The sequence below is a fragment of the Peromyscus californicus genome, unplaced genomic scaffold (assembly GCF_007827085.1).
Source record: "Peromyscus californicus insignis strain IS unplaced genomic scaffold, ASM782708v3 Scaffold_2__1_contigs__length_46816999, whole genome shotgun sequence".
Classification (NCBI taxonomy): domain Eukaryota; kingdom Metazoa; phylum Chordata; class Mammalia; order Rodentia; family Cricetidae; genus Peromyscus; species Peromyscus californicus.
In genome coordinates this window covers 43,647,742-43,673,547 of record NW_026294540.1, presented here as the reverse complement: position 1 = coordinate 43,673,547, position 25,806 = coordinate 43,647,742, and the positions used below count along the sequence as shown (strand labels likewise).

The following is a 25,806-nucleotide window of genomic DNA, read 5'->3' as shown; positions in this document are numbered from 1 at the left end:
ATCCATCTACCTGGTGTTTCCACCAATGTATTAAAGAGGCCTTGACTCATGACTTCTATTGTTCTGTTACTATAGACACCTCATGAAACTGTTACCACCTGGAGAATGTGATATTTTGGATAACCTAAACCCATGTTCTTGGGCCAAAGTCATTCATATTTGGCTCCAGAATAAAATATGAATTCATTTCTTCTGAGGTTAAGAGCTGGTGTGTGTGTGTGCGCGCGCCTGCAACTGTCTTAATCTGCTTACTCTGGAAATGAGAAGTTGTATTTCAAAAGTTAAGTGTCACAGGAAACAGAAGTTTAATAATAAAGATTGATCCAGCCAATAGAGCAGAATTCAAAGAAATTACTTAACTATTTCATTCAATTTAATGCAAAGAAAAGTGTCAATGTGGCAGTGCTTCCCATCAGTACTTGCCTTTAGTTTATCAGGAGATGTGTAAGGAGCCTCAGGAGCATAAATCCTGAAAATATCAGCAAGGCAGCAAGCTACCAGTAAACGAACATCTTTATCAGGGTGTTTGAGGAAAAAGTCAGAAGCAAGATGTAAAGCTAGGTTCAGGTAAAGTTCCTTTTCCTCTTCAGAGTCTTGATCCATGTCCATGAACGTTTTTACAACCATCTATACACAAACAAAGATCATCAAATAGTCAGATGTTTCCTGTAAACCAGTCATGTCAGATGAAAGAGACAGTACTTACGAAAGTTCACTCAAATACACTTTCATCAGAACAGATTAGAGTGAGATCCTTCTACAAGGGGAGGGTGAACAATCTTGAAAATATAACTCAAGTATAAAGTATTTTTAACCAAGAACGGTAGCACATGCCTGTCATCCCAAGTCTCAGAAGGATAAGGCAGGAGGAAAATGATTTCAAGTTTAGTTTGGGCTACAAAGCAAAACCCAAAAAGAATATATATATATGTGTGTGTGTGTGTATATGTATACACACTTAACTTTAGCAGTGGGTCTCAACCTTCCTAACGCTTCAACCCTTTAATACAGTTCCTATGTTGTGGTGACCCCAACCATAAAATTATTTCATTGCTACTTCACAACTGTAATTTTGCTACTGTTATGAATTGTAATGTAAATATTTGTGTTTTCCAAGGGTTTTAGGCAACCCCTGTGAAAGGTTCATGTGACCCACAAAGGGGTCACAACCCATGGATTGAGAACCACTGGTTTAAAGCAAGTATTTGTCATTTGTCCATATCTTTAAATTTCAAATTCCCCCTATGCTGTGGCCATTATTCAAGGTCTATATCTGTGGAGATTTGTTGTCTCACTTGTACAAGTATAGTAAGAGTTCTATAGTGCTTAAAAATCACATCCCTTTCTCCTTTTTTCTAATAGTCCTAATCCTAAGAAAACCCTAGTATGAACATTTCAGTTTCCATGTGTTACGGTTAATCTTCACTATCAACCTGACTGGATTCGGACCACATGGAAACATACCTCTAGCAGTGTCTATGAGACTATTTCCTACAGACATAAGACCCATTGCTGAGTGTGGGTGGCCTGGGCTCCTGACTAAATGAAAAGGAAAAACAGTATAGAGCTATATTCATCTCCCTGCTTCCTAAGTGTGGAAGCAATGTGACCAACTGCCTCACATTCCTGTTTCCAGGCATTCCCTTGCTATAATGGACTGTACCCTCAAGCTGAGCCCCAAATAAACTCTCTTTTCCTAAAATTGCTTTTGCCGAGTATTTTGCTATAGCAACAATATATCATTTTAGCCACTAACCCACACAAGCTGTGACTTTTCTATTTCAGCCTCTCCACAAGACTATGAAAGCAGAGTCAAGAAGGAATGTCTGGGGCTTAAGGCCGGCTCTACAATCCCAGCATGTGCTGCTCCTCCCGAGCTCCCACATGAGGTAGCTCACAATCACCTGCAACTCCAAAGCCTAAGGATCCAACGCCCTCTTCTGGCCTCTGTGGGCACTGCATTCTCATGTGTGCTCATGCTCAGCTTAGAGACACACATAATTTAAAAAATTAAAACAACAACACTTGTTTTAAAGGATTTCAAAGATGTATTCGTAAGCAAAAATGCATCCTTCAGTTACCATGAAGTGATTCAGTACAGCATAGGTAAAAAAAATATTTCTGGGCCACAGTAAAAGAAAATACAACATGGACATCATTGGTTCAATGAGATAACCCACGTATGTGTTACACAGAAACAGGTTGCAAGAAACAGATCTGTCTTCATAATTATTTTTATAAAAGAGGTATTGAAACCAAATTAAATAAGAATTTATAGAGCTTAAATTCTATAACATTTTCTCTAACTTTAGTATTAGTAGAAATGATTCTCTAAAGCTGTCCTATCCTTACTTCAAATAAAACTCAACAAAATGTATTCTTTCTTCAAATGAGAATCAAGAAAATTGTAGAACCTGAAAGAACACACTTCACTCTCACTCCGACAAAAAGGTAGCCACACAGCATCCACTAGGTGGTGCTACACATACTAAATGCTGAACAGGGCCACTGAGCATCACAGCCTGTGGTTTCCACTTGCTGGAGGCCTGGAGTTCTGCAGTAAAAAATGCTTTATTTACACTGAACACATGGAGCAGTCGTGGGGACAATGCTGTTAGCAACCCTCTGCTTCGCCATGCCCAATGCCAAATCCAACAGAACAACATGGACAAACTGTACTATTCTCAAAATGTAAGCTCTCAACACCTTTGTACCTATAAAAAGACACAGGAGGGGATAAAGAGTTAGGTGCATAGAACTAATTATTTTTCCTAACAATCTCTTGAAACAAGAATGGGAAATGAAGTGTATTTTAATAAAATGGTATAGGAAAACCCAGAAATTATATAACAATGACAACCTATATGTTAACAAATTATAATTTATAAAGCTTATATAGGTATTTATAAATAGCAAAAAGTATTATCATCCAAAATTAAATCTATTTTCTATTTCTTTGAGGAGGAGGAGGAGGAGGAAGAGGAGGAGGATGCTAAAAATCACAAAGGCAGGTGTAAATACAGACAACGATGAAAATGTGCATTAGCCAGCTTGCTGATGCTATAAGCAACTGACAATAAAAGCACATTACACAACACTGAACGTGAAGACAATGAAACACTCCAATTTGCTGAGCCCAGATAACAGCAATTTTTCACTATTGTGTACTCAAATAGTGTTGAAAATCCCATTAACAACGATCACTAATCCCAGCATTCAAGAGGCTTAGGCAGGATTATAAATTCAGGCCAGCTTGGGCTACATATGGAGTTCCAGGCCAGCCTGAGCTACACAGCAAGAATGGCCTCAAAAGGGGAAGGGGGGCCCTAAATTATAACTCAGATGAGACCTCTAAATTTTAGATATATCTGAGACAATAGTATGCATAAAAGTTACTAAGTGTTAACCAGCTTGTATGTGTATGCTGTCTTCATAACACTTTTTCCACAAGCATGACAGATAAGTAAATATCATTTCTAGGATAAACCTGAGACAATAAATGTATTGGTTTCACAAAACTTCAACAGGTCAAGAAAAGATAAATACATAAAAGAGTAAACACTTCATACATAAAAAGAGTTGAGCTTGGCTCTACTGAATGAGACAGACACAAGTTCCTATTAGACTGAGCTTGTCAGGAAGTGGATGGGTATCTTATCTGTGATAAGGTACCTTTTCTTTCAGTACTATATTTCTGACAGCTAAATTCTAATAGCTGAAGGAAAAGTAAACAATATCCAGACCTCATGTGAAGTTTATGGTAGTATTAGCATCACTTACATGTGCATACACCACACAGCAACCTAACATATCACTGTTTTGTAAGGTTTTCTGGACCTTCAGTGATGAAGAAAAGTTTTCCAACACTGACAATCAGAATACAGATCAGTAAACATTACAGAATGTACATGTTGAAATACTACATATGACCCACTAATAAGTATAATTTTATATTTTGCATCAGTTCAAAGAAATGAGTATTATACAAGACAAATGTCTAGATAATACAGAAGGGAAAAAAGCGCTCAAGTTAAAAGTGATCTTGTGGGGTAGGGGATTTAGCTCAGCGGTAGAGCGCTTGCCTAGCAAGCGCAAGGCCCTGGGTTCAGTCCTCAGCTCTGAAAAAAAAAAAAAAAAGAAAGAGAAAGAAAGAGAGAGGGGGGGTGGGGGTGGGGAGAGAGAGAGGGAGAGAGAGAAAGAGAGAGAGGGAGGGAGGGAGGGGAGAGAGAGAAAGAAAGAAAGAAAGAAAGAAAGAAAGAAAGAAAGAAAGAAAGAAAGAAAGAAAGAAAGAAAGAAAGAAAGAAAGAAAAGAAAGAAAGAAAAGTGATCTTGAGCAACTGGTCAACCAGGTTCACATGTACCTTGTCTGTTAATGCTACTTTAAACATGGTAACAGTCTCAGGGACCGTTAATGCACTAAATAAAAAGGTGAAGCATTATTCAAACATAATCTAAGAGGCCCTGGTCAAGGAGAATGCCTCACGCAATGGTAAGCATCCATCGTGGTTTGTTACTGTGTGCCAGAAGCAGAGAAAACCGCTATCAGTCAAGCTCTGACTACTCTAAAACTAAGCTACCAGGAGGTGACCTACAGCCGAGGACTCCTAGAAATACCTAAAATTCCTTTTCCCATACTTGAAGAGTTGTGGGGGCAGGTGACTTCAGTGAGCATCAAGTGGACAGGATGAAAATATCATGGGACACATATGTGCCAATCACTCTCCCGGTAGCAGTAGGGTCCCACTGTTCCTTACCTGCCCTACTCCTACAAACTCACGCTCTGCCATTGGTTGCCTTTAATTTTTTTTACCCTAGCAAAGCAAGTTGCATGGCCCTGCAGGACGACCCCCAGGAAAGCCCCCACTGCCCGGCTGTCGGAGCCACACACTGTTCACATACCTTTAAGCGCCTCACCATCTCCTCTTTAGAGATTTTATCGGAGATCTCCTTGACACCAGGAGGGTAAGTAATCTTCCCATCGTTGGTCCGTGTCTTCGAATGAGCCATGATGGAAATGTCTGTACCCCTAAAGCAAGAAAAGTATTAGGTACAAGTAAAAACAGACATGTACTATAATAAATATAAAAGATAAGTTGTTCCTCCACAATTTGTAATTGCCTCCGAATTTAGTCATCGAATGAAAACTACTTTACTGAACATTTCCCAAAATTACTGAGGAAAACAAATTTATTTCCATTCGTAGCAAGCTGTATAATTTGTACTAACTCTCACCAACAAAACACACACAATAGAAAAAAATAACCAAAATAAATGTTTAAAGTGGGGGACAGAAATGAGGGTGACTATGATCAAACTAAGTTGTATGAAATTCTCCGAGAATACAAATATATTATTTAATAAAAAAAAGTATCATAAATGATTCAGATAAAAAAAATCTAGGAAAAGCAAGAACCCAGAGAATTGAACATTACAGCTTCTACCTCTCTGGTCTCTGAAGTTCTCTGCCAACACCGAGAAAACCAGAATTCGGCTCCAGTGTCCACATGCGACAAAAGGGACACAATATCTACACCCGTCAAGAGACTCTCCTGAAATTAATATGGACTTCTCCCCTAGCCCCTCACCCCACCTGAGGAAGAGAATCACTTACAACAGCAAGAGGGGTCTGACCAGAGACCAATCTGGTCCCCCAGAAACCAGAGAAGGCAACAGAGTGAAGCAGGAACGGACAGAGGGCGGGAGCCGCTGACTTTGGTCATGACCCTGCACACGGTCCTGAGACCCTCAGAACACAAGCCCATCCACAGCAGCCAAGTGGTAAGAATCCCAAGAACCCAACATAAGCAAATTCAAGTTCTGTCTGCGAGAAAGCATCTTCATCCTAGGCACAGAAGAAACTCAAGCACAGTGTTTCTAAGAGAGCATGAAGTCAAAAATAGGCAAGCACCTGAGGAGACAGGGTATCCTTCTTATAACAACAACAAAAAAAAAAAAAAAAAAAAAAAAAGGTATCAAACAAAACCAGAATCCTTCAGTTTTTTTTTTTTTTTTTTTTTTTGGGTTTTGTGAGACAGGGTTTCTGTGTAGCTTTGCGCCTTTCCTGAAACTCACTTTGTAAACCAGGCTGGCCTCTGCCTCCCGAGTGCTGGGATTAAAGGCGTGCACCACCACCGCCCGGCTCCTTCAGCTATTATTACATTTATGGAAATCATAAAATAACTAGACTTACGAACTTAAATAAAAGACAATTTTGAAAATCTGTAAGGAATAATTATAAAAACAAAAGCTCGAGCATGCAAACAGAGCAGCAAATAAAAGGTCAACAGACAAGTTCATTTGCAGATAGTAAAAATATTAGAATTAAGAAAAAAGAAATTATCACTGTGAGTTTGAGGCCAGCATGGTCTACAAAGTGAGTTCCAGGAAAGACGTAAAACTACATAGAGAAACCCTGTCTCAAAAAACCAAAAAAAAAAAAAAAAAAAAAAAAGAAAAAAGAAATTATCCAGGGCATAACACAGAAACATGAAAGTAAAATACAGAGGAAGGGTGAGTCTATCTTATGACTCACAGAAGAGTGAACAGTCCACATAACTGCATAAGTATCCTAAGACAGCAACTGAAATTCAAGAAACCAAAGACAATAAATTCAAAATAATAGGGATAATAAATCAAGAAAATAAAATCTCAACACACTCAGGTCATATTAATATATGCTTGTGCACACACATACATACAAACAAACGTGTGTACGGAACAAAAAACAAAGGAAAAGGGTATGAGAGGTGGGGCATGGAAAAGGTACCAGTAGGTAGCTGGAGGAAGCAGGAGGGGAGGAGAGAGAGGGAATTCTATTTCAGTTAAACATTTTTAAAGAGAGCAAACTCTCAAAGCCAACATACTCACTGCCTTGAAAAGAAGCGCATTTGAAAACAAACAGGTAGCAACAACATAAGCCAAGAGACAATAAACCTCATCTTCAATATGCAAACCTAAAGTTTAAATCTAAGGAATGTGACTGACAAGAACAGGTGAAATAAGGACACATTAGTCAAAAAAAGTTTGATAGGTGTCTGCATGGGCATATGTGTAAAGCACTCAGGACACTGGTTAGCACATGTTAAATACTTTGTGCATATATAATACATGTGATCAACTGAAGAGTAATATAAAGGAGACAGAGGCAGGTGGATCTCTTGTGAGCTTTAGGCCAGCCAGTGCTATATAGTAAAACTCGTTTGTGTGAGGTTTTAAAATGTACACAGAAGATTTTGTAAGTAAAATATTAGAAAAATAATTCTCTAGAAAACCAAGCAAAAGAAAGTACAATCTAAATATCACACACACACACACACACACACACACACACACACACACACACACACAGTCACAAGGCTCCAGGGTTCACTTCTTTGTATGTGTTCAAGAGAAACAAACACATGTCTAGTGTAAGACATATACTCAAACATTCACAGCAAACACATGTCTATCAACTGTGGTATAGTCATACAACAAAAATACAATTATGGAGTCAATCAATTATTGCTTCAAACAATAAGGTAGATTAGCCGTAGAGTTAACTAAAGGATATCAAACACAAAACCCCACAGATACATGCTTATATAAAAATTCTAAACCAAAGAGACAAACCTCTACAGTGTTAAAGCAGTAGTCAAGTCAGAAAATACCTGTAAAACACCTATCTGATCAGTGACTTGTAAAACTAGCATTATATATATATTAAAAAAAGAACTTGGGGGTGGAGAGAAGGCTCAGAGGTTAAGAGCACTGATTGCTCTTCCAGAGGTCCTGAGTTCAATTCCCAGCAACCACATGGTGGCTCACAACCATCTGTAATGAGATCTGGTGCCCTCTTCTGACCTGTAGTCATACATGCTGTATACAAAATAAATAAATAAACAAATCAATCAATCAATCAATCAAAAAAAAAAAAAAAAAGAACTCGCCAAAGGACACTATGAATATCCAATTATACTGACTGGAAAGGAGGGCTTTACAAGCTGGGTAGAAGCCTGATGCAAGGGAAACTTGCATGAGTCTACAAAGACGGCCTCAGCTAAGACTCCTGGCAGCAGTGGATGCACAGCCTGAACTGGCCATCCCGAGATCGGATTAGTGACGGCTACTACTATGGTTGTCATCGAAGAGCCTTCATTCAGTGACTGATGGAGGCAGATTCAGAGACCCACAGCCCAGAGCTCGGGGAGTCCTGCTGAAGAGGGAGGAAGGATCATAGGAGCCAGGCGGGTCGGGCCATCACAGGAAAACCCACAGAAACAGCTAGTCTGGCTCACGGGAACTCAGAGTCTGAAGCAATGAGCAGGGAGCTGCATGGGACCAACCTAGGCCCTTTGCACATATGACAGTGTGTACCTTGGTCTATCTGTGGGACTCCTGGCAATAGGAGCAGGGGATGGGAGAGCTGGGTAGAGGGAAGCTAAGAGATTTTGAATTAATTTCCCTCCGCTTTTGGAGTATTGTTCTTATCATCAACATATCTAGATTTTTCCACTGTGTTTCTTGGTTCGGAGATGCTTTCCTTGGCGGCTGTCCCTAGTAATTTGGCTGGCTCTTGGGAACCTATTCCTCATTCTGGATTGCCTTGTCCAGCCTGCACACAGGAGAATCTCGGTGCTTGATCTTCCAGCACTTGTGATATATAAATGCCTTACTGATACCCATGGGAGGCCTGCCCCTTTCTGAGTGAATGTGGAAGAGGAGTGGATGGGGTGGGGTGGAGAGGACCGGATGAACGGGAGGAGAGGAGAAAGGGAAGGGGAGGCTGCAGTCGGGCTGTAAAATAAATAAATTAAATTGAAAAATACAACAGAGTGACCAAAGAAACAAACATGCTGGAAAGCACAGAAGCAACAGGTAAGTGCAGGCAAATTTAAGATTCAGCAGTATTTCTCTTCTCTAAGAGCGAAACTAAACCTCAATCATACTCCAGACAAATGACCGAATGAAATGACAGTGGCAGTCATGTGGGCAGGGTGTGAAGAAGCTTATCTGTCAGACATTACTGTTGTAGAGCCGCAGTAAAATAATTCTGGCACTTTCTCATTAAAATGAAAAAACAAGTATTTAACCAGAGCCAGTAAACACATTATCAGACATTCTCTAAGAAAAATGAAAACTTACATTTATAGAAAATATCCCCAAACTGAAGGCATTCTAAATGTGGTTTTCTTTTCTTTTTTTTTTTTTGGGGGGGGGGGTCAAGACAGGGTTTTCTGTGTAGTTTTGGTGCCTGTCCTGGAACTCACTCTGCAGACCAGGCTGGCTCTGCCTCCCAAGTGCGTCACCACCGCCCGGCTCCAAATGTTTTTTGCTCAGTGAAAACTGATATTAAAAGAATGCTGATACATGCAATAATTTAACAGTCCCTATGCAGTCAGGCGCAAAGGGTTGGTTATACATGGTATGGTTTGTTTTGTTTAACAGTCTTGAAATGATAAAAACCTAGAAACAGAAAGCAGGTGAGCAGCTTCCAGGAAACAAAGTGGAGGAGCGAGGAAAGAGGCAACTGTGTCTATCTACTGAAGCTCTGCAGCAGTGGTTCTCAACCTGGGAGCTGGGACCTCTCTGGGGTCGTCAAGACCATCAGAAAACACAGGTATTTACATTACAATTCCTAACAGCAGCAACATTACAGCTAAGAAGTAGCAGCAAAAATCATTTTTTGGTTGAGGGTCACTACAACATGAGCAACTGTATTAAGAGGTCCCAACATTAGGAAAGCTGAAAGCCAATGCTCTATAGGATTCAGGCACACAGAACTACACAGATACTGCAAAGAATGTTGAGCAAAAACTTAGAAATAAGGGAACCAGAGACATGGTTCAGGCGTTAAAAGCACTGGTTGCTCTTCTAGGACTCAAGTTCAACTCCTAGCACCTACATAACAGCTCACTATTTGCTTTAATTCTAGTTCCAAGGAATTTGATGTCCTCTTCTGGTCTCTGCAAGCACTACCCACAAAAATTATTTACATACTACATACATGCAGGCAAAAACACCCAAACACATAAACTAAAAACAAAAAATTCACTGGGGGTGGTAGTCCACAACTTTAATCCCAGCATTTGGGAGGAAGAGGCAGGCAGATCTCTGAGCCAATCTGGTCTACAGATTGAGTTCCAGGACAGTCAGGGCTATACAAAGAAACCCTGTCTCAAAAACAAAAACAAATTCAAGAGTAAATTATGTGAAATCCATACCCATGTCAACTTCTTGGTTTTGCTATAGTTACATAAGTGTGCAGGGGACAGATGCATGATGGGTTCAAAATATTATTTTTGCAACTTTCTGTGTTTTGTTTTGGTTTTTGGTTTTTCAATTTGCTCTGTAAATCCAGAATGGCCTCTAACTCAAGAGATTCTCCTACCTCTGCCTCCTCAGTGCTGGGATTAAAAACCACCACCTGGATAATTTTGCGTTTATAATTATTCCAAAATGAAAGTTTTTCAAATGAAAAAAAGTAACCTTTAGTCACATAAACAACAGAAGTTTAAAAACACAATCTACAGACAGAAAAGCACAAAGGAAAGATGCCCTTTCCTGAAGCCTGAGAAATTATGAAAACTCTAAGTATCTGAAAAGATACTGAAATCATGAAATAAAGAACTAAAAGTCAGAAACACTGCGAAAATACATCTTCCCGCACAGATGAATCAGTCAATGACATCATCAAATTCAGCTCTGGTTCTGAACTGAGGATGCAGCTCCGTAAGTGGAGCCTGGGTTCAATCAAGGAGGACCTGTGGCTGGGGGTAGAGACATGACAGCTGGGCACAGGGGACACTCCTGTAATCCTAGACACAGAGGATCAGGAGTTCAAGACTAGTCTGATAGGTAGCAATTTCCAGGCCAGCCTGAGCTATGTGAGGCTTTGTATTAACAAAAAAAAAAAAAAAAGAGCAAACAAAAACCATGAAGGTATGTATACATTTAGAGTGTGTGTGTGTGTGTGTGTGTGTGTGTGTGTGTGTGTGCAGCCTTACAAACAGACCAAGCGACACAACTGTCACTGTCACACACACACACACACACACACACACACACACACACACACACAATAACAAAGGAAGAGATCATGATTTCAAGAGAGAGTAAAGGTAGAGGCTGGGGTGTCAATTGGGAGATAGGAAAAAAAGAAAAAGGGGGAGAATGATCTAATCATATTTTAATTTATTTAACATTTTTTTGTTTATTTTACATACTAACCACAGTTTCCCCTCCCTCCTCTCCTCCTGTTCCTTCCCCACCCACCTTCCATATACCTCCCTCGCCATCCGCTCCTCCGGCTCCATTCAGAAAGGGGCTTGAACAAAGCACAGCACATCAAGGTGAGGCAGTGCTGGGCGAAGTAATCCAGCATGGGGACCAGGTTCCCAAAAGTTAGCTAAGCACCAGGGACAGTCCTGATTCCACTGCTAGCAGCCTTACAAACAGACCAAGCTACACAACTGTCACACACACACACACACACACAGCCTAGGTCGGTCCTATGCAGGCTCCCTAACTGTTGGTCCAGAGTCCGTGTGCTCCCACGAGCTCAGGCCAGCTGTCTCTGTGGGCTTCCCCTGGCTCCTACAATCCCTCCTCCCTTTCTTCAGGACTCCCAGAGCTCGGCCCAGTACTTGGCTGTGGATCTACTCCCATCAGTTACTGGATAAAGGCTCTCTGCTGACAATTAGGGTAGTCACCAATCTGATTACAGGAGATGACTAGTTCAGGCAATTCCTCCACTATTGCTAGGAGTCTTAGTTGGAGTCATCCTAGGGCTGGAAGGATAGCTTAGTGGTTAGAAGTGCTAGCTGTTCTTCCAGAGGACCCAGGTTCAATTCCCAGCACTCACATGACAGATTACAATCATCTGTAACTCACATATGTATGACAAATATATATATAAAGGTAAAACTCATATTTTAATTTTTAAAAATTAACTACAATATGAAAAAGGTCAAAACAGGAAGGAGACAGAAAAGGGACAAAGAAGAATGGAGGGAAAGACTGGAAGGGAAGGAGGAGGAGGAGGAGGAGGAAAGGGGAAAAAGAGGGAAAAGAGGCTGAGGCCAAAAAAAAAAGTTGGAAAATTTATTCTAGAAATACACATAAAAGGCCTCAAATACCAAGACATTAAAGGAATTAAAGATAGTGAATGGACTTGGTCCTACCAAATATTCAAAGCCAATACAAAGCTAAAGTAAATTAGACAATGTGGTATTGGTAAGGGGAAAGAGATCCAATGTAGCGTAAGAGAAGGCCTAACAGATTCAAGGAGCCCGAGAGATGGCTCAGAGGTTAAGAGTACCGACTGCTCTTCCAGAGGTCCTGAGTTCAATTCCCAGCACCCACATGGTGGCTCACAACCATCTGTAATGAGATCTGGTGCCCTCTTCTGTATACATAATAAATAAATCTAAAAAAAAAAAAACAGATTCAAAAACATGAAACTTATGTGAAAACAGTGACAAGATAATACAGTACCAGCCGGTAAGGACAGAACAGAAAGTATTGCTGTTCCCATACTTCACACAAACAGCAGATGAATTCTGGGTAGATGAAATCCAGGTATCAAACCCCAATGTAAAAGCCTTTAGAAGGAGATGATAGAATAAGCACTGTTTGCCAAGATCCAAGCTCATAGGTGTGCTCCTTTACACAAACAACAGAGTCACCAAAGGGGAGCATATCTAAATGCAGCAGGCGTCACAAATCTGCACTACCAGAGTCAGCACAGAGGAGCTGTGTAGACAAGTGTAGACAGCACAGAATGCACGTAGCCATGTACTCAAGTTACTGTGCACCTGCTTTTTGCATAATATATCAGCAGTAACTGTAGGAGAAATGAGTTAAAATGAACCTCACTCAGAGTCTACCAAGAGAAACACATAACCCTAAATAACTAAACCACAGTCGATTTTTAAATCGTCCTAACAGAAACAGCAAACACGAAGCCTAGAGAAAGGATTTAAGCAAACAGAATCTATAAAGGTATGAGAGGATGGTATAACTGAGAAAAAGACTGGCAAGGTTCAGAATTTATCACTGAAGCGGGGGGGGGGGGGGGGGGGGGGGGGGGGGGGGCGCACAGGACTATGACCCATGGAAAATGCAGGTGAAAGAAAAGGGAGCTAAAAAAGAAAAGGTAAGAGCCAACAAGGGGGCAGGTTTCTGAGCTTGCACTGAGTCTATTCTCAAGAGCGAGACACACTTACCACTCCCTACCACTAAACAAACTCCATGAACCTGAAAGGTCTAAGTGTACATGTTCTCTTTCTCGGACCTCCACTTGGCAGAGCTGTGTTCCTCCCCCAATACCCAGTCACATTCTGAGCCTATACAAACGGCATTTATCACACTGTACTCACTATACTTCTTTCTCCCCTCGATATTAACTCCTTAAGACAAGCACAGGTATCACTGCATGCTACTGTTATTATATATCACAGGCATTACCAATGTAAGTACTCAGAAAGTACTTGCTGAATGAATGACAACTATTTTGAGAAACTATAATTATAATAAACTGTACAGAGTAGACAAGGAAAGAAACCAAACAGAACCATATTCTCAACCTTCCTAATGCTGGGACCCTTTAATAAAACCCCTCATGTTATAGTTGCCCCCAACTAAAAAATTATTTTTAGATCTGTAATTTTGCTACTGTTATGAACCATAATGTAAAATATCTGTTTTCCAATGATCTTAGGCAACCCTTGTGAAAGGGTCATTTGACCCCCAAAGGGATCACAACCCACAGATTGAGAACCGCTGAAACAGAGTGAAACCAGTTAGGAAATAATGATAAAGACACAACCACAGCCGGGCGGTGGTGGCGCACGCCTTTAATCCCAGCACTCGGGAGGCAGAGCCAGGCGGATCTCTGCGAGTTCGAGGCCAGCCTGGACTACCAAGTGAGTTCCAGGAAAGGCGCAAAGCTACACAGAGAAACCCTGTCTCGAAAAACCAAAAAAAAAAAAAAAAAAAAAAAGACACAACCACAAACACACCTGCACAAACACACATACTTGCACACAAGAAGGGAGAAGAGGGAAGACAGATGAAGGGAGAGGGGAGGGAGTGATGGAGGGAGGACAGACCACGTGAACTCCAGCACAGTGGCAGGCAGGTGACAGAAGGAAGGTTGTCACAAGGCCAGGGTCAGCCTTGTCTGTGCAGCAAACTCCAGGCCAGCCAGAAGTAAGACTGTCTCAAAAGATGGGGTTGGAATGAGCTGAGATTCCAAGACTGAACTCTGAGGAGATAAATATACTGATTGATGGGGAGAAATCAAGAAAGAACGTCAAGAAGCATAACAGACACAAACGCCTGGAGACAAGGATATCTGAAGACAGGGTGACACACGGTGGTGAGTACTTCAGTGAAGACACACAAAATGACCTCAGCAAATACTGCCTTGAACTTGGATGATATTTTTAAAAAATGTTCTTGGAAGATAAAACCAAATTACAAGGCAAATAAAAAGGTGGAAAGGAAGCAGAAAGGAAACAAGACGGAAGAGAGAATGTAGGAAACGGGATCTACACCTGCTGGGGGAAATGAGATAGACATGCTCCTCCCGACTGACAGACCCAAGGGGATCTGCTAGGGCTCATCCCAACAGAATTTCAACTATTCACCTGATAAACATAAAACAAAAGTGAAGAGTAACTGCTTTACAAAGAATTTATATAAAAATGTACCCTACTAGAGCTATTTTATATACAATACATACTAGGAAACAATGTACTAATTTACTAACTTTCTTCTCTGTTTCGAAACACAAATTTTAACTGTGGGTGACGGTACATGCCTATGGTCCCAGGACTTAGGAAGCGGAGGAAGGAAGATTAGAGCTCAAGGCCAGTCTGGGCTACATAGTGAGGCTATCTCCAAAAGATGAACAATAAATTAGTAAAAACCAAATTTAAAAAAATACAAACTTTGTGGGCTGGAGAGTATAGTTGGCTGTTTTATTATTCTTTACTCTTTTAGGAGTCCACCACACAGCTCCCAATTAAATATAAATGAAGACTTATTCTTTCTTATGAATGTCCAGCCTTAGCTTGGCTTGTTTCTAGTCGGCTTTTCTAACTTAAATTATCCTGTCCATCTTTGGCCTCTGGGCTTTTTACCTTTCTCTACTTCTGTGTACTCCGTGGCTGTGTTGTGTAGCTGGGTGGCTGGCCCTGATGTCCTCCTCCTCTTTTCATTCCTTCTTCCTCTCCTTCCAGATTTCCCTTCTTATTCATTCTCTCTGTCGGCCAGCCCCACCTATCCTTTCTCCTGCCTTGCTATTGGCTGTTCAGCTCTTTATCAGACCATCAGGTGTCTTAGGCAGACAAAGCAACACGGCTTCACAGAGTTAAACAAATGCAACATAAAAGAGTGAAACACATTTTTGCATCATTAAACAAATATTCCCCAGCATAAACAAATGTAACACATCTTAAAATAATATCCTACAACAGGAGCGTTGGTTCAGCGTTAATAACACTTGTTGCTCTTGCTGGGTTGCATTCCCTGCACCCACATGGTGGCTCACAACCATCACTAACTCCAGTTCCTAGGGATCTGATGCCCTCTTCTAGGCTCCTCGAGCACCGCATGCATGTGGTGCACATACACACATGCCAGCAAAACATTCATACACACTTTTTTAAATTGTGCTGAAAAGTGGCTCAGTGGTTCAGAGTACTAGCTGCTCTTACAGAGGACCTGGGTTCATTTCTCATTACCTACTAAACAGCTCACAACCAACTGTAACTCCAGTTCCAGGGGATCTGATGCCTCTCTTCTGACCCTTGAAGGTACAGCACACATGTGGTGTACATACATACATGCAGGCAAAACACCCATATGCATAAAATAAAAATAAGTATAAAAAAATCTCAACTGAATTTATAGTAAAAAGATGACAACCTGGGATTCTCCTACTTTTCGTGGATGATTTGAAAGGTTCAGAAAGCACTTAAATTTAAAAATTATATGTATGTTGTTGCATTTACATTTTGTGTCTGGTATAAACAATAGATATAAGGAAATAATCTAAATAGTATAATCTTTGTAAAACTCAGTTATTTAAAAGAAACATGTATTTTATTTTTAAAGCCAGGTGTGGCAGCAAACACCTTTAATCCCGGCACTGGGGAAGCAGAGGCAGGAGAATCTCTGTGAATTCCAGGACAGCCAGAGCTACACAGTGAGATCCTGTCCCAACATACACACACACACACACACACACACACACACACACACACACAATAAGTGTACTTTGTTTTTAAAAAGTAGTTTTATTAATACTTAGAGAATTTCATACAATGTATTTTGTTTGTTTATTTGTTTTTCAAGACAGGGTTTCTTGTGTAGTTTTGGTGCCTGTCCTGGATCTCGCTCTGTAGACCAGGCTGACCTCAAACTCACAGAGATCCACCTGACTCTGCCTCCTAAGTGCTGGGATTAAAGGCGTGCACCACCGCTGCCCAGCTCATACAATGTATTTTGGTCATAGCCACATCCCTCCTCTTCACCTCCCAATCCATCCAAGTTTGAGTTTTGTGGGGGTTTTGTTTGTTTGTCTGTTTGTTTTTGTCTTTTCTTTTTTAAACCCATGGAGTCCAAGGTGTGCTGCCCAACAACTCAGAACAGGGCCTTGCCCTCAGTATGGTTGGCCTACTAGGGTAATACCATTAAGAAAACTGACTCTTCTCTCCCAGGAGCTATCACATGTCACAAGGTCCTCAGCTATGGTGGGATTTTGTGCCCATCTCAATTGCTGTGAGTTCATACATGCAACTGCCCCCACTGTGTCCACAGGACACTGTTTCCTTGAAGCTATCCACTTCCTGTGGCTCTAAAAATCGCTCCTGCCCCCTCTTCCTCAAAGATCTCTGAGCCTTAGGGATAGAAGTGTGATAGGCATAGTCTATTTAGGGCTGAGCACTCTACCATCTACAAGAAACATTTGTCCCTTTTACAAACACACCAATAGTCCTAAGAAGAAGGAGGGGAAATCAATTTAATCATTAATTCTTGACTCAAGATATATAAGATCTTTCCACTGGATGAAACAGAAAAATAACACTGAGAGGAATCAAGAGCAAGATAACAGCTTATTTTTTTTCAGAAGATTTAGTTAGAAATGAATCATGACATTTTAATGATTTTTCTTAATGAGTCACAATGTTTCATTTAGTTCACTATTACTGAATCAAAACAAGCTACTACTAGAATCCCTACATGGTCGTGTTTATTAAGAGATGTTTTTCCTCCTGGGATTTCAACTCCAGGTTTAAGGCAGAATTAGGACAACTATAGAGTTTGTAAAGACTCTAAACCAAAGTCTTCCCCAACACTGTACATCTGAGAACCAGCAGGTGGCACACTCATTAAAAGACAATCCATATAGCAATTAAACAGAATGAGAAATTGGGCTTATTCTTGTCAAGGACAATGGAAAAATCTAATAAGAGAAACTCCTAACGGGGGAAAAAAAGACAAATAAATGAAGCTATTCTCCCCTAAATACATAACTTTCCAGCAACATTTATTTATATTCCAAGTGTTTAAACAAAAGGCTGTTTCCGCACAGTGGAAACTCAGCTAGCATCAAATTCAAACAGCACAAGCGTTGTCAGAACTCCTTAAGGCTTCTATGACGACAGTGTTAGCATCATCCCTCATTATTGAAAGAGGATTACTTCCCAGTGTCAGGAGTATGTGCAATGCCCTGTCTGATGAAGAGAGAAAACCCACCACTATCACACACCTGGTTTTAATTCATTCTTTTCAGGGAAAACATGTTCATTTACTGATAATTCTTATTAATAAAGTAGAGTTGTTCCCTCTGTATTGGTGCACATTCGTAACTCAATTAAATGTTCTGTTTTACTTCTGTGCCGTGTGCAGACTTAACATTATTCTCAAAGCAATACAGCTTTAACAAATCTTTACTTAACGTATTCACTGTATTAGGAAACAAAGTCATCTAGACATCAAAAAAAAAAGGATAATGTACAAAGTCTATGTGTACATATTTGGTCATTTTAAGTAAGGGACCTGAACATCTGCAGATTCTGGAATCCAACAGGATTCTGGAACCAATCCAACAGACCCTGGGAAATGGCTGCAGTTTCCAATAGTTCTTTTAGAAAAGAGACCAATTTTTGAGTTTGTGTTTTGTTAATGTTATATTTTAAAAAGGCATGGTCATTATCTCATATTCATCTTTTTTAAAAAGTCGGGCATGGCACACGCCTTTGGTCCCAGCAGAGGTAGATGGATCTATGTGAGTTTGAGGTCAGCCGGGTCTACCCAGTTCAAGAACAACCAAGACTACATAATGGGACCTGGTCTCAAAAACAGTGTTCCATTAAATCTCATTAGAGGTCGTATGTTTTATATAAACAGGGCAAACCTCTGTCATTTACTGAGAGCCATTCATTTCTCTAGTCACAGAGTAAAATTTCTGAACCTCTCTACTATCACATCTCAGGCAGACATTCTTGCACCCCTTCTCTTAGTAGACGACTCCACTGAGAATATGGAAGCTCAAGAGGAACTTCCTTAGCCTCCTATCACCAAATCAAATGTCTAGACACATTTGCACCCATCTTCTACCGTTCCCAGAAAGGAACAAGCCCACTGTGGAGCCCACTGTGGTGCCCACTGTGGAGCCCAGGCTCGTAGGCTCTGCAGCTGCCTGAGAGCGTCCCTCAAGTTCTCTTGTCTCTCCACAACCTATCCTACTCTATCTACTAGGTCCCTTCAACCTATCCTACTCTATCTATCTACTATACTAGGTCCCTTCAACCTATCCTACTCTATCTATCTACTATACTAGGTCTCTTCAACCTATCCTACTCTATCTACTATACTAGGTCCCTTCAACCTATCCTACTCTATCTACTAGGTCTCTTCAGTATTAAACACTGCTCTTCGAAGAAGGCAGGCAGGCGTGTTCACAGAAGGAAAGACAAACAGCACATGTGCTTAGACTACATTTCTCATACTGTTCCAATACAGCTTCTCAAATCCACTAAAATCAGCTGTAATGTTTTCACCATCATCATCATTGTGGCAAACTGCAGAAAGGGCAACCATTTCCCTCTCTACAAACATGCAATGTGACTTGCTTTTCCCATCAAGAAGTAAGGATGGGGAACTGGAGAGATGGCTCAATGATTAAAGAGCACTGGCTGATCTTCCACAGGACCTAGGTTCAAGTCCCAGCACCCACATGGCAGCTCACAAATGTCTGTAACTCCAGCTGCAGGGGGTCTGACACCTTCACACAGATATACATGCAGGCAAAACACCAATGCACATAAAATAATAAAAAAAAATTAAGAAGTAAGGATGGACTAAGGGCATAGCTCAGTGGAGCATCTGCCTACCATGACTGAGGTCTTTGGGTTTGATCCATAGTACCACCAAGTTAAGAAAGGTTTCTAGCCTTGAATCTAAATCTGACCAGGGTTTTACCTAACCTGACCAGAAAATGGCAAACTCAATAAGGTCCTTGGTGTTGAGTTTACTAGCCTCGGGTTCTGGACAGTTGAGTGAGCCTACAATATCCCTTTGTAATTATCCATTAATTAAATGAGACTAGAGAGCCAAGCATGGAGAAATATATCTGTATCCAAACAAGGTAGACAAACTAGGGAGTTCAAGGTCATCCTCAGCTACATACCAAGTTTGAAGACAGCTTGTTGGCTATATGAGACCCCATTTCAAAATACCAAAATTAAAAAACATATAAAGAAAGGAGCCAGTTAATCTACACATGGTCATCCAAAAGTCAGCCCTAGGCAAACCACCAAGAAATCACATATACATACCTACCTGGAGAAGCCTTACCCAGATCAGCAGAGCAACCCTGATCATCCAACTCTGTCCAAACACAAACTGTCAATCTGTAGAACTGGAACTGGGAATTAAGGCATGGGTGATGTGCTGCACAGCCCAAGTTGAAGGAAGTCACAGGTTTCTAAGTTACTAAATCAAATGAAACACTTTCTGACCCTTACGTACTCCATGTGAGCAATATGTCATAGAGCTGATCAGAGCTTCCTTCTTGAGACACTACTTTCCTTACATCTCTAGTAACTTTTACTTTTTACTGATTTTTTTTCTCCTACTTTACTGGTCACACTTAGCCCCTTTACTTCCTTCCCTGCTACCCAGCTTCTTTTTGTATGGCAGCTTTCTCTGAGATTGGAACATTCTGAGATTGAAACATTCCATCTCCCAGGGAAGCTCCTCAATACAAAAGTAAACTATTCCAATTAGCTTCAGGAAGTCCCTGAAACTGCCCAGATTGACTAGGCCTCTCCCCGCTAGAGTGAACAATAAAGACCACTGAGAGTCACTCTCAGACAAGATAAGCTGCAAAGAAAAAAAGACTGAGACCCGAACAGCTGCCTGTAAAAAGCAGAAAACAGCCAAGCTACATGGAAGAGGTCTAGATCAACTGAGCCACCTGGAAAAGGATACCCTTCAACATAATGAGCTGCCTGAAGGCTGTGCAGCATGCTCCAGATTCCCAGTTTTTATGAGCTGTTACCCATGTTGAATGGGTTTTGATGATACAGCTGTCTTTGGGTCTTTTCTGTTCCTCTAAGTAACCCCTCGCCCTCAGTTCATTAAGTAGCCCCAATAAAACTCATTGGTGCCGGGCGGTGGTGGCGCACGCCTTTAATCCCAGCACTCGGGAGGCAGAGCCAGGCGGATCTCTGTGAGTTCGAGGCCAGCCTGGTCTCCAAAGCGAGTTCCAGGAAAGGCGCAAAGCTACACAGAGAAACCCTGTCTAGAAAAACCAAAAAAAAAAAAAAAAAAAAAAAAACTCATTGGTTCACCAATGTAGACTTTGGTGGTATCCATATTTGGTCTGTCATGAGTTCCCTATCTGGGATGAGTAGATGTGTATGTTGAGTCTCCCCAGAAGTCTGTCCTGCAACACTCTAAATATCAACAGTCTACCAGTGCTTAATTCATCTACTCTGCTCTTTTGACTGTACAAATTTCTCTCCCATGGTGACAAGCTTTGTTATTAAACCCTCGAAACAATGAAGAAAACAGATCAAGTTATCTTCTCTGACTACAGAGCCCATGCATACAATAGCCTCCTTAATTCTGACATTTGGATAGTCAATGACATGGAGAATTAAGAGACCTGAACTAATCAATAGTCTCCAAACTTTCTCCTTCCCCACAAAGTTCTCATTTTGTCTTCTCAGTGTTACCTTTGTGTATCTTACTTCTATCTCCCAGAAAACTAGAAATGATCCTTGGCAATTTCTTTTCAATATTGAAAGTTAATAATCAAGTCATATAAATGCTACCTACAAAGCAAACTAAACCCACCACCCTTACTTAGCCGTCACTTCATCACAAACTAGTCTGAGCTACCTCCGATTCATTATTCACATAGCAGCTAGAAGACCTTAGTATGCCAACATCTTCCTATCACTTCCTTATTGAAATTTTTACACAGTTCTGTTACCAGAATATGTTCCAAATATACCAGTCTGAATGCTTTGTCATTACACTCTAGTCACAAGTCGATCCCTTAAAGGTGCCAAACCAAGACCTTTCTCTCTGGGGATATGCTATCCTGCTGCATGGAGAAACTTCTCATTGGTCCTCATGCCTGGCTAGCACTGATTTTTCAAGTCTTTTAGGTTGCCTGGCTAACTCTGATTTTTTTAAGTCTCATAGGCCAATGAAGAAAGCTGCCCCAAATCTGAATCTAAAGTAAAACTCTACATGTTCTCCTACCACTCCTGTGTGACTCTTTCAAATCCCAAAAAAGTATTAATTCTCTAATGTCTGTTTCACAAGCCAAGAGCCTGAGAAGAGACTCAACCATACTTTTCCTGAGCAGGAAAAACCATCAAGAAACAGTCCTTGAAATTGTATATGCTAGTACATGCCTGTAATCCAAGCACTTGAGAGCTAGAAGTAGGAAGATGAGCAGTCAAAGGCCAGCCCCCACTTCAATTCATAGTGAATTCAAAGACAACCCAGGCTATCTGAGACTCTGTCTTGAAAAGAGAAAAAGAAATTACAATGGAGCATGGGGCACAGGGGTCGCACACAAACCCACAGGGTATTAAGCAACAGGGAAATCTAGCTATGGAAGCATGGTGGTTGGTGACTGTGCACTCTACTACAAAGAGCAAGCTCAAAGGCTCTGAACCCATGACCATCAATTTCTAGGCCTTAAGAGGTGCCTCCCTGTCATCTGTCGTTTGCTGCCAGGCAGAATAATAGTCTGGGCAGCTGCTGATTTTCCAGCTTGTTCCAATTAAGCAGCTATGGCTAGGGAAAGTCTGAAAGCACTAAGAGACCCACAGCAGGCAGAAAGCTTGGTTCCTTCGGTTCCATACACACATACCCCACACCACTCTAGTTGAGAGCTCAATGCTGTTTGCTTCCCCAATAAAGAGATACCCTTCAGTTTAGATATTTGCTGAAGGGGAGGGGGGAGTGTCTCTCAAACTAGTAGTACCCAGACAACAGGCTGTAAAGCTCACTGTAGCTGGTAACAGCTACCAGTACACACACAAAAAAAGGGAAATGTCTAAAGTGAATGCATCCCAGGCTCTTACTGATCTGGGTCCACAGTCATCATAAACAGCTTGTATAGAGAATGCAAATAACTACAGCAGAACTCAATGACAACCTACTGGCAATGGCTAACTTTACCCTCTTCAAGACTGGAGAGATGGCTCAGTGGTTAAGAACACTGGCTTCTCTTCCAGAGGACCTGGGTTCAATCCCCAGTATTCACATGGCAGCTCATAACTGTCTGTAACTCCAGTTCCAGGGGTTCCAATGCCCTCTTCTGGCCTCTGTGGGCACTGTATGCATGTGGTACACAGACATGCAGGCAAAACATTCATGCATGTGAAATTGGAAAAAAAAAAAAATGAAGACTATCTTACCCTCTTCAACTAGCAGGTTCCAGTATTATGGCTCCAAGAAGAACCTCCCCTAATTCTTTATCTTCTTTTTCTGTTTGTGTTTTGGTACTTTTTTTCCTTTTTACTGTTACTTTTTAGTACTATTTTTATCTTACTCTTTAAAATCTTAATGTTTTTATTTTTTCTCACAGCTTTACTTTTGTGTTGGCTGAATATGAAGTTATGATAAAAGAGAATGCAAAGTCTTGCAAATGCTAAGGAAAAATTCTTCAAAGAAAGAGCTTGAACTTAGAGGACCAAGTAGAATGTAATGAATCAAAACTAAGCATTCATTCAAAGAAAAGACTGTGAAGAAGGAAAATTTGTCGTAACACATAGATGGTAGGCAGGACAAACGAACAATAACTGACAATGAAATTTCCTTGAAATGAAGTTCAAGGAAAGGATGCTGTCTCTGATCAAGTAACCAGACTAATCAAGGAAGCTAGGCCTGCTGTGCTAGGGTAAATGGAAGAACAGCTAAGCTGAGATTCAACCTGCTCAACACAATCATGTATTTGCAGGAAATGGTTTGCTGTTTTCCAATGTCCACTCAGGAAGGATAGTAAAAGAGAAGCTAATATGAGCATCAGAAGCAACAATGGTGGCTCAATCAATGTTAGTATGCACTCACAGGTGGCAGATTCCTAAGATATATATTTAATATACTTTTGTTAAATTACAATTAAGAGAATCTAAATAGCCGGGCGGTGGTGGCTCATGTCTTTAATCCCAGCATTTGGGAGGCAGAGCCAGGCGGATCTCTGTGAGTTCGAGGCCAGCCTGGTCTACAAAGCTAGATCCAGAACAGGTACCAAAACTACACAGAGAAACCCTGTTTCAAAACAAAACAAAACAAAAAAAGATCATCTAGGAGTTGACATTAGTGGAGACTGGGACGGTGTTGCTCGAGAGTGAGCAGTTCCTGACGGAGCTGACCAGGCTCTTCCAGAAGTGCAGCGGGTTCATCACCCTGAAGAAGTATGATGGTCGCACCAAACCTACTCCACGGAAGAGTTCTGTGGAGGGCTCCGAGCCTACAGAAAACAAGTATCTGTTGAGAGCCACAGATGGGAAAAGGAAAATCAGCACTGTGGTGAGTTCCAAAGAAGTGAGTAAGTTTCAGATGGCCTATTCAAACCTACTGAGAGCTAATAGGGATGGGCTGAAGAAGAGGGACAAGAAGAACAAGAGTAAGAAGACCAAGTCAGCACAGTGACAGCCGTGGCCATTAGCAACAGCTGAAGGGCAGTTTCCTGTGCTTGCTGCTTTTGGTGCCCTCTGATGTAACTGTTTTCATGGAAGGGTCAGTCGTCAAGAGAGAAGGGTTGGCCGATCATAGGGTAGTTGTGGTAAGAAGCCTGTTTGTCTTAGATCTTCCCCGTATGGCTGCATATTCTTAGATTCCAGCCTTAAAGAGTCTAGTCATCTCTGAAGAGCTGTGCGTCATTAACTCCATCCACACTAGCTGTTTCTTTGCCTACCCTGTTTCTACAGTTGTTGTTTTTGTTTGTTGTTGTTGTTGTTTTTGCTTTGTCTTTGAGAATACTGTAATAGAAATCTGACAGTTTTATTAAAAGTCATGTTATCCTAAAAAAAAAGATAATCTAAATAGTTTTTGTCTCTTCTCTTCTCTATCTCTTTATATATATATTTACATATATGCTAATTGGTATGGAGGGCAAAAAAGAAATAATAATCCATGTCCATTTAGAACCTCAGACAGACATGACCAGAAATATGCCTTCCCATGTCATATTATACTGAAGAGCCAGGAGTGCAGAAAGGTACACAAGAAGCATGTCAAGTTACTTACAAAGGCAAACTTAACAGAGTATCAGCAGACCTGTCAATAGAAACTCTAAAGGTCAGGAAAGCATGGATTGATGAATTGCAAGTCAAGTCACAATATAACTACCAACCAAGATTTACAACATCTGACAAAGTTACCCCTTAGGCAAAAGGTAAAAGGAAGATCTTCCATAAAAGCATAAGAAAGAAAGGAAGAAAGAGAGGGAGGGAGGGAGGGAGGGAAGGAGGGAAGGAAGGAAGGAAGGAAGGAAGGAAGGAAGGAAGGAATTTATGCCCATTAAACTAGCATAGCAGAAGATACTCTAAGGAATGCCACACTTAGAAAAACAGATAAGATAAATAGAGTCATGATGCAGAGGTCCAAGAAAACACTGAAGGAAGACCCCAGATTCAAACAGTATACAAGAGCAAAGAGCGTTTATTTACCAGCATATGTGGGGTCATTCACCTGTACAAAATGGCAATGACCTGGGACAAAGGCGTGCAGGTCTTTTTAAGCACAGCTAGGGGGATTTCACGAAGAGTTCATTTAAAACATGACTAGTTAAACAAGCAGCAGTTACATTCATATATTTTTAATTGGCTGAAGTTTTAGTTTTTCTGTCTTTGGGCATACTGAAGCCAGTCCAGGCCTGTTTCAGAGGGTTACAGAACTGTCCTTTTTGGTCTGTCTTGTGATACTGTGGAAGCTGGCTCAGGCCCTCTATGTGCTTCCCTCCTGGTCTCTCTAATGTTGGGGGGCGTGTTGACAATGGCCCTTCATTGGAAAAAAACTTGTTTGCTCTTAAAAAAAATAAAACCTAGATCCGGCTGTAAAATGGGGAAAATTTAGACCTCTCAATGAAAGCCCAGGAAAGAAGTAACCTCTCTACAAGAATGAGAATTAGGAAAAGAATTAATTCCATTAACTTAGTAAACCAACAAGCCCCTAAGATGAAGAGGGGAAAAAAAATCTTTCAATAACAGCCATAAATGTAACCATTGTCTTAACTCTCTAAGACACAGGAAGGCAGAACAGACAAAAAAAAAAAAAAAAAAA

The 25,806-nt window shown here is 40.9% G+C and overlaps 2 protein-coding genes across 6 annotated transcripts in view; one reads left to right on the top strand and one right to left on the bottom strand.

The window, feature by feature from the left end:
- Positions 1-25,806, bottom strand: part of Pds5b (PDS5 cohesin associated factor B) — a 157,653-nt gene that overhangs the window by 90,078 nt on the left and 41,769 nt on the right. For all 5 annotated transcript variants that reach the window (XM_052754599.1, XM_052754600.1, XM_052754603.1 and 2 more), the window contains exons 2-3: positions 4,900-5,026; positions 424-627 (exon numbers count right to left, since the gene is read on the bottom strand). In XM_052754599.1, coding sequence (XP_052610559.1) covers positions 424-627; positions 4,900-5,007 — 312 coding nt within the window. In that variant the 5' untranslated portion in view covers positions 5,008-5,026. The remainder of the gene's footprint in view (positions 1-423; positions 628-4,899; positions 5,027-25,806) is intronic.
- Positions 5,719-24,394, top strand: LOC128120567 (signal recognition particle 14 kDa protein-like). The gene is made up of 2 exons (XM_052754727.1): positions 5,719-5,778; positions 23,830-24,394. The coding sequence occupies exons 1-2, from the start codon at positions 5,719-5,721 to the stop codon at positions 24,172-24,174; spliced, it is 405 nt and encodes a 134-aa protein (XP_052610687.1). The 3' UTR covers positions 24,175-24,394.